At 46.3% G+C, this 9,586-nt stretch overlaps 1 protein-coding gene and 1 long non-coding RNA gene across 6 annotated transcripts in view; one reads left to right on the top strand and one right to left on the bottom strand.

Annotated features, from left to right (window-relative positions):
- Positions 1-9,586, bottom strand: part of NPLOC4 (NPL4 homolog, ubiquitin recognition factor) — a 54,611-nt gene that overhangs the window by 21,452 nt on the left and 23,573 nt on the right. For all 5 annotated transcript variants that reach the window (XR_004347247.1, XM_032615352.1, XM_032615348.1 and 2 more), the window contains exons 9-12: positions 7,263-7,349; positions 5,223-5,294; positions 4,675-4,801; positions 25-185 (exon numbers count right to left, since the gene is read on the bottom strand). Coding sequence is in view for 4 of the 5 variants with exons in the window: in XM_032615352.1 (XP_032471243.1) it covers positions 25-185; positions 4,675-4,801; positions 5,223-5,294; positions 7,263-7,349 (447 nt within the window). In the remaining variant the exon portion in view is untranslated. The remainder of the gene's footprint in view (positions 1-24; positions 186-4,674; positions 4,802-5,222; positions 5,295-7,262; positions 7,350-9,586) is intronic.
- LOC116745049 lies at positions 183-3,723 on the top strand. Its single transcript, XR_004347250.1, has 2 exons — positions 183-279; positions 1,933-3,723. It is a non-coding gene; the product is annotated as an uncharacterized LOC116745049 (long non-coding RNA).

Genomic DNA, 9,586 nt, shown 5'->3' with positions numbered 1-9,586 from the left:
CTTTCGGTACCATTGCATTTTTACCTTATAAAACACATCAGGCACGTACTGCTCGCTGCTGGACTCCTTGGCGTAGCCGAGCTCAGGGGCGTCCTTGCAGGGCAGCAGGCACTCATCTCGGACCAGCGCCATGCACTGATTGGACACCTGGTACCCTTCAAAGTGCACCTGGTTATCGGGGCCACCTGCAAGAGAGAGACCTTCAGCGAGAATCCTCCAAAGGACGTTCAAAACAAGTGTCATCCTTTACTTTGGACCACACTCATGAGTGTGTCTTGGGTAAGAATCAAAAATGTTTGACAGCAGTTTTACGACAGCCTTGGGCACAAGGCCTTGAGCACAGGGTGTACAGATGCCACTGCAGCTCCTCAAACAGGCCCCGCCAGCGACACGCTCTCTCAGAATCGGGAGGCAAGACTGTTAAACCTTCTCGAACACCCACCCAAAAGCATACTTGGGCTTCTGGTTTTTAGTATCACAGAGATGTGAACAACAGACAGAGCCCTGTGTTCCAGCAAATTCTGTTCTTGAGTGAATGCAGGGAGACGAATGGGAGTGGATGGGAGAACACAGAAACCTTTCCCAGCACAGTGTCAGTATCTGCATAGCATGGAGAGCAGCCCTGACCTCAGACACCTGTGCAGCTGGCACATCAAGGAGGCGTGGACCCCACCACAATGCCTAGGAGGTTGCTCTCCCTGCACCGAGCCCTGCCCTCCACGCCTGCCACTCTAACCTCTCTCAGGCCCTGCTCCAACAGTAGGGCTTACAGTTTGGGACAAGGGTAAAACCCATCCCAAACGGGTCAGGAGGTCAGGCAGTACCGAGCATGCAGCCATCTTCCTCCCCTGCAGAATCAGGGTCACACTCTGACAACTGTAACAGCCATCATTTTTATGGCTTTGGAGAATTTTTAAAAACCTTCAATATCTCTATCTTAGTTTCTTTGACAAAAACAGAATAAGTTACTGATCAGGGAACAGAAATTTTATCTGTCTGGCTTTCAAACATTTACCAGAAAGCAGATCTGATGGCCAAGCAATCAAAAATGTGAAGGACAGGGCAGAGCCAGCCTCCAAGGGACAAACAGGGGCCTGTGTCTGCTCGACTCTGCACACCAGAGGCCAACAGCAGCTGGCTTCCAAATGCTGCGTCACGCTGGGCTCCAAAGGCCAGGTGGACAGTCAAGCCTAGCATTTTCTCTCTGGCCCTCAACTCACACACTCGGGGGAGGTGGCCAGGCCTGGACAGTGACCGCTAACTAAGGTCAAGGCAGCAAACACAGGGCATGTGACCCTCTGGTGCAATCCGGGGAATGAACGTCATAGCACAACGAGTGTGCAGTTCACAAGGAGCAGAGGAGGTCGGGAAGGAATCTGGAGGAGCCGCCCTTGGTGTGTGTACTGTAAACCTGTGCTGGTTTTGAGATAGATGTGGCCTGTGAGAATCAGGGAAAAATGGAAAGCAGTATTTATAAAACAGAAGATTGTTAAAAAAAGCAAACTCAGTCCATATGGGTAGTCTCCAAAGGCAGAGTCACTGACAGGAACCACAAGCTCCCCATTCCATGTGGAAAAGCAAGAAACCAGGTCCTGAGGGGTTCTCTGAACCTTGCTCTGGTACTGTCCCAGAGATGAAGCAGGCCAGGCCAGTTAACTCTCATTCCCTTCCCAAATCAGTCCATCAGGAAGTCCACTGTGTGATGGAAAGGGGCGGTGATAAAGGACAGCTGCTACTGAGTCTGAGACGCAGCCCAGAAAGTAACATGCACAGCTGAGAAATGAGTACGAGTGTGCCCGGTGACCGAGACACAGACACCAGCATCGTGGCAGGGAGTTTAAACTTGGGCTCTGTGATGATTCTCCTTCCACAAACTCCTTCATGTGCACATGAGCAAACCCCACATGTAACCATCACTCTTTTCCCCTAAAGGTTTCAAGCTAGAGAAGTTCTTAGAAGGGATCCGCAGACACAAGGCCAAATGGTAAGGCCCCCACACCCCAGCCAGTACCTGGGCCTGCAGCATCAGCAGCAGCTGTGGGGAGCTGACAGCAGCCTGACCATGGAAGCACCATGAACCCCGGGACACACCAGCCAGTCTCCCGGGAGACGGCCATACACACACAGGACTGCTCCTTCCTGTCCCATCAGGGTCTTAAGGATGGGACTTCGGCAAGGGCATTTCAAACAGCTCCCCAGGGTACCAACACGTCCCTGGTCAAGAACCACTGATGTGGAGGAAGAGAACAATCTGTCTGGAGTCAGAAGATCTCTGACACTTTGGATAACCACCTTCCATCGCTGCCCCCTGGGAAAGGGAGAGGAATTATGAGTCTGAGCATCTCACAGCATTACCAAGAGGGACAAATCAGCACAGATGTGAAAGGACTCTAACTGCAGATCTTATTATAAGTTAAGTGATTTTCTGCCTTATAGTTCGAAAACCCTAGTAAAGTGCCAATTTCGGAGGCAAAAATTCCAAGGTCAATCTATAATTTCCAAATTCCCACCTGAGTCAATAACTGAAAGTACAGGCAGCCTCCAAGTTGGAAACTATTTATAATTCGAAACATGTACCAGTTATTTGGGCCCACTGAATAATTCCCCATAGAAACAGTAATTAAAGGGGTTAGGTTACCATGGGAGCCCATGGAAGCCTAAAACAGCAGTTCTCAGAAGAAGCAGTTCTGGAAATCTGTGGAGATGATTTTTGGTTGTCTCAACGAAGAGGGGCAGCGGGGGACAGGGGCTGCCAGTTTTAGCAGGCTAGAGTCAAAGGTACCAGACGTCCTGCTGTGTCCAGGGAGTCCCACACAATAAAGAACTGTTCCATATCCCACATGGCCTTGAAATGTCCCCCTAACACTCCTGTAGGCAAAACCCCTATTTGTGATGATCTAGGATTAGAATCAATTGTATTTTATACACAGCCACAGAAACAAACACGCCCAGCTTTAACACACAGCGAATCCTCTAGGAGCATGATACCACATGAGCTGAGGAAGGGCCCTGCTTGGCTCAGAGCTCCGTGGAGAGCTGCTGAGTGTCTGGGAACCACGTCGCTGATGCCTGTGCAGGCCCCGCCTCACAAGGTTGGCAGCTCCGGCTCCTCCCCTGTGCTCTCCTCAGCAGGCACCAGTCCCCAAGCACTGGCCCGCAGAATGCACTGTCTTATTACATGCATGCTCCTTCACTATTATTTCTCCTCAATGTTACAGTCAGCCTACTACTCTGCTTTCTTTTTTAGAATCAGGTGTGTGGGCAGGTATATTATCTATGAATTTCACTTTCTGGATAGTAAAGAGGTGTCACAAATGTTCTAAAGAGAGGGTGTCCAGTCTGATAGGCTTGAGAACCACCAGCCTAAATGCCTGGACCCAGAATCTCAGCCTAAATGAAGGGGGCAGGGGTTTATGTGATGCAGAGAGTAGAAAGAGAATACTTTCCTCCCCTTCATCAAACAGAAAGCTGGCTTGGCAAAATTCTGATTATGTAAAACGTGTCTCTTCTCTGCTCTCCTCCTTGGCTCCTGCTACCCTGAGTGCTCTCATCACAACAGGCTCCCTGCCCCATCTGCCCCTGTGGAAAGACTCTATGCTATGGAATTACTGCTTCCGCAAATCCCGGCCTCTCATGCCCCCAAAGTACATTCATTTCAAAAAGAAGGTGCTGGTCACTCTAAATGGATCTCAAATCAAATGGATCTTAAAAATTCAGACAGTATGATAGATGTTTTCCTTCCCATGGCAGTGGTAACAGGCTCAGCTGGGATTAATAAGGGATCTAGTTACTTACATGCTTGGGCTGTTTGTAAACTGGTATTTTGAACTAGAGGAAGCATGGTTACCATGAACAAACTGGATTATCATCTCTGTGATGGTAGAACCCAAGTCTTCACAGGATAGAGGTTAGTGTTTACTTTAAAAAACTGACCAAAGAGATTGTTTTTATTAGTTGGTTCTCCAAGTTTCAAATTCCTACTTCTTTCAAATCATATGGTCTTATGCCTGGCTTTTCTCTAGGACAGCATCTCAAGTATGTTATAAAAGATTTGGTGGCACTTTTTTACAGGCCACAGTCTTTTATTATTATATATTCATGATGTACATAACATGTAGTATGATGTGCACAACATCTCACACACACACACTCATCACTCCCAAAAAAAAGCTTTATGGAAATGGTTTCTTAAAATGATACTCCCACTCATAAATAAAAAAGTAACAGAAACAGTAAATCCCTCTTCTCCTGCACAGCTAGACAGAGTCATCCTTGGTTACTGCAAAGGGGCAAAGATAGCCCAGAACTCAGATCCAGAACCAAGTGAACTTGGACTGAGGCCAAGAGAATGGACTAGAGGAGGGCTACACTGAGGCCGCAATTCTAGTAGTTTTGTGTGATGCTGAGTAGTTCAAGATTTTTGCCGCAAACCAAAAAAGAAGAATCTTATGTCTCACAGGCCCATTAAGAAAATCTATTGTAGGGACTTCCCTGGCGGTCCAGTGGTTAAGACTCCACACTTCCACATGCCGTGCGATGCAGCCAAAAAAAAAAAAAAAGAAGGAAAGAAAGAAAATCTATTGTAACTAAGTTAAGAATGCAAAGCTACTGAAAGAGGAACAAAACATATTAACAAGGTAGTAATATTTACAATATAAATGCCCCCATTTATACCTGTAGCCACTGCAGTAACAAACTTGGATCCAAAATGTCCATCTGGAGAGAGTCGACATATGTTGGGATGCTTATTTTGAAAGTCTCCTGCAGTGATACATTCTTCTGAACTCAGGAAATAGGTGTCCTAAGAAAAGAGAACCAGCATACCAAGTTTTATAGCATCATGTCAAAATATGCTTCTATTTCTTCTTTAGAAAATATTAAGAACTAAACTATGACACATCACAAACTACGGTGAAGCAAGTACCTATAATTCCTGACTGTTACCAACTCCTTACAGAAAAACACGTGTAACCAGTAACGCCTTAGAAGCACAGGCAATCCACCTCATGGGCTGACCTCCAAAAAGCAGTGGTTTATAAAGGTAAAGTCTCTCTGATCTCCGAGACAGAATGAACAGACCCAGCCTTAATTTATCAAGAACACTGTGTTGAAAATAACATGGTCTAAAAGCCAGGGTGAGCTGTGCAGAGACACTGGAGAGTGCAGCCCAGAGCTGGTCCATGACAAGCTCTGGCCGAGCGAGCATCCCTGCCCCATCTCACCTTATTTCGACTATATCGAACTGTACCCTTTCGGGTATCTTCCGAGACAAGGTCTGTAAATATCCAGCCAACCTGCATAAAAGAGAAGAATACCTTCTGAGTCTCTCCCTGAAACAGGTGACGAATGTCTTCTAGCTTCTGCCAAGAGAGGAGACTCCTGGAAGCCAGTTCTTTCTTTCTAGGTGAGTCAGCTCCTCAGCTAAGCCACTGTCCACACCAGAGCTCTCAAACTCTACTCGGCTGACACTGGCCGTCCTCCCCCTGGTGCTGCCGGGTGGAGATGAGGGCAAACGAGCACATCTCATTTATTCGTTAGAAAAAGTCTTCTCAGCACCACCTCTGTGCCCTGCACTGTGCTAGGTGCAGGGGACCCCCGGGTGCATAAAATTAACAGAACATCAGTGAAAAGGGAATTTACACTCCAGAGAGGAAGACAGATAACAAGCAAGCAAATAAAGACAATGCCACTTCAGATACTAGGGCTTTCTCCGTAAGACAGGAAAACATACTCCCCAGAGAATGCATGTAAAATAAAAAAGAATGATAGAACAGAGACTTTGCGCAGCTGCTCCTCTAAGCTCCGGTGTGGGGTTAAGGGAAGCATCTGAGGGTACAGGGATCTGAAACGCCAGTCCCAGGGCTTGGGACTGGGTCGGCCTCCCTGGCACGTCCTGCTACAGCAACAGTGCCTGTCTGTGTGCTCTGTGATCCCTGGCCTTCCTGTGCCCATGAACCTCACAGCTGATTACCATTCCTGAACCAGAACCTGGCTGGGAGGTCTAAGAGCAGAGCTGGAATCCAGGCACACACCCACTTCTGTCCTTCGGAGAAGTGATCTGGTGCTTGTGACCCTCTCTAGCACAACCCTGACATGAAACTCTTCAATTCCATCTCCTGCAGACATGACCAGGCAAATCTGGAGACTTTCAATTTTCTTTAAAAATGCCCAAATGAACAAAACCCCCGAGGAGGATGGCAATGGAGAAAATGAAACTTAAAGGATAAATGTAACTCAGCAGTAAATAAAGCAGAACCAAAATCAAGCTGAGATAAATTAGGGCTAAGGAACCAGTGTTTGGAGAAAGGCATTTAAGTAACTTCAAGATCTTCTAATTATGATTATCGTGACCAAACATTTATAACAAACATAGGCAAAAAAAATCAGAGACACTGATTTCTCTTTTGAACAAGAGAAAATTCCAGAATTTAAACCAAAATATGCCCCTAAATCATGATGCTCACTCCTTGTTAGAAACAACATGACTTTTTTGTTCTTAAAACGATACGGTGACTTTGTTCTGCAGCACTCCTGGGTTATAAGGCACATTTCCAGTCTTCCCTGTTTATCTGTAGGGAGTTTATTTCTCATTGTCTAAATTGATTAGGAAATAAAGGATAAAACTTACATAGCTATTAAGAGTGAATTCCTAAGATGTGTTCAAATTCACAGTTCAACATTTATCTATAAAACGCCATCTTTATAGTTCCTAGGAACTTAACCAAAGATGTGAGATAAACTAGATCATCAGACTCAAAAAGAAAATTCTTCTCTGTCTTCTAACTGCCCAGGAAAACTAAGAAGGCTTACACGCTCAGATGCCTCAATTATAAACAGGAGGTTCAGTGAGGACTGAAGAGGGACCACGAGAAACTCCAAGTGTGGGGGACAGAAAACGATGAGCGCAAACAGACACGTGAAGGGAGAGCTCACACCTAGGAGGATGTGCCTTAAGAGCCTGGCGTCAAGGTCCCCTCCAGCAGGAAGTAGGGGTCTTGCTCCTGCTGCTTCTTTCCTCCCCCACTTTGAGGCAATCCTTAAGAAGTATGTCTGGCGGATTTAAATATAACAGTCCCTGCACTGGGATCCTCTTTTGGGCACCCAATAAACACAAGCGAGGTTTCAAAACGTGCCAGGCCTGCACCTGACCTTGTGCAGTTGGGAGTTCAGTCCCAGACCAGGCCTGGCCATACCATCCACCTAGATGTCCCCAACACAGAGCCGGGGCGCCCCCCCTCAAGGCCAAGAGAATACTTCAGTACCTTCCTCAGGCCAAGTTTGGCGGCAATTTCATCAACCACCTCAGCCTTTGGGTCTTCAAGAAGCTCCAAGCTATTCTGTGTACCAATCTGTGGGGGTATTAAAGAGAGATGTATTTAGAGGAGGGCTTCAGAAAAGCAGCACAGCAGCTCTGTTCCATTTCTGGCTCAGGTGTCGCAAAGGAGCACCGGTCTCCCCCTTGCCAAAAAGGAGAGTTAAGGCAGCGGGAAAAGCTCAACCAAATAACACAGGCCAAGCCCTCCAGGCTCTTCCTGTCTAGGGCTGTGCTTTGCTTTTAATCAAGGTTTAGAGAACATGAAGAGGCTGTATTCAGGCTGGCTCATGTCAGCAGCTCCACATGAAACATGTGGTTGTTTAGGACTAGGGAAGGCTCTCTACACCTTAAGGTTCCTTCATTGGGGATAGAAGTTAGTTTCAAAACTCCCTTGGATAAATAGTTTTCACTCCAAATAGGCTTGGCTAGATTAGGTAAGATTAGAGCTGTAAGGTAACGTTCGTTCCCAAAAAACAGCCTTGGGAAATTCGTATGCAGCTCCTGTAGGGACAGTACTTAGCTTCACAGGCATGGCAGAGTGAGAGAGTACAACAGATACACACACCCTAAGCCAAGGATAGGGCACCTGAAATCGGTAACCTGCTGACCGGTGGGCAGAGCCCTCAGCTTGGGGCAGTGGCGGGGGGCTTGGGCTGGCTCACACGCAACCTACACCAGCCACAGGATCCCACTTCCTGCAGTGGACAAAGCCTGCTGAAATCTTTAATCTGCACTGAAATGCAGCTCATAAAGCTCAGCATCATACTGAGCAGAAGACCCGGCTACAGACTATGAAAGTGAAGGAAATTCCAAATTGAGTTATACTAATTGGGTATATCCTTGTAAATTAGTCAAATCCTGGCAAAACAACAAAAGAACTTTATGTTGCTGGGTATGACCCATATGGAAATCATTAATACCTCCAGAGCACAGGTCAAAGCACAAACTCAGAACAAACCTAAGGATTTTGTTTCATGACATGTGGCAGCATGAGCTTCAACTTCTAATGAGCTGGAGGTTATTAGAGGTCAAGTGTTTCAACCTCCAAGATCCCCAATTTCAGAGCTCTGATGATGTTGTTAGTAGTCTGGACACCAGAGGCTTCTGTTCCGATTTTTGTTCAATCATACTCTTAACAGAACTGCTGAAATGCTTCATGAAAGGACCCTCCTCAAAACTGAATTGGAATGTCTTGTGCTTCCAAAAGCAGCTCCCGCTGACAGAGCACACTCAGTGCCCAAAGAGTCAGACAAGCAGGGTCTCTGGGTGAGCATCTACTGCCATCTCACGTCTCCCTGGAAGTGAACCATCATAAAACGCCTGGTCAAACATTTCATCTGTAGCTCTCAGTAAATAATGAGAATATCCAAGGGAGTAGACGACACACAATCTGTATAAATACAGCCAGGGAAGAAACGGCATCTGTGCAGGAGCCACACACCTGCACACCAGCCAGTGGCCACAAGGCCTGCAGTTTCAGACCCTGGTTTATTTAAAAAGTAGACCAGTCACGGTGAGATCTCCAGAACATGGCACAGGTGACACAGCTGTATATGGCGTGGTGCCCACCCAGAGACAAAGGAGGGGATAGTGTGAAATATCTGTGTATCTGCTTATACTAAAAAAAAATCAAACTTTAGAGATCTAAGCCAAAAACTGCTTAAAGTGGGGGCTACCTGTAGGAGAGGGAGGAAATTAGATGAAGGGGAAGATGTTGTTTGTAGACCTCACTTTGCAAATGTGCAATTTTTTTTTACTTTTCCAACATTTTTTTAAATAAAAAATTTCATACATACAGCAAAGGTTAAAGAATTTACAGTGAACACCGATATCCCACCACCAAATTCAGCCACTAACATTCACTATGTTCCATTCACCCCTCTGGCCATGCCTCAGCGCACCATGTTTTTGTGTTTTTACATCACAGTCACCTGCAGGCACAAGACCCTCCCCCAACTACCTCAGCACATCATGAACCAGGATGCAATACGGTTCCAGTCTTCACTTTTGTAGTAAACTTATATACAATAAGACAAAATAAATATTTTATATAATATATACTATACAACCATATAAACATTTTATCTAATTATACAAATTAAAAAATATATATGGGCTTCCCTGGTGGTGCAGTGGTTAAGAATCCGCCTGCCAATGCAGGGGACACGGGTTTGAGCCCTGGTCCAGGAAGATCCCACATGCCACAGAGCAACTAAACCCGTGAGCCACAACTCCTTCGCCTGTGCTCTAGAGCCCACGAGCCACAACTAC

This window comes from Phocoena sinus, chromosome 20 (assembly GCF_008692025.1).
Source record: "Phocoena sinus isolate mPhoSin1 chromosome 20, mPhoSin1.pri, whole genome shotgun sequence".
NCBI classification, from domain to species: domain Eukaryota; kingdom Metazoa; phylum Chordata; class Mammalia; order Artiodactyla; family Phocoenidae; genus Phocoena; species Phocoena sinus.
The sequence above is the reverse complement of the archived record's forward strand: the minus strand, read 5'-3'. Positions and strand labels throughout refer to the sequence as shown.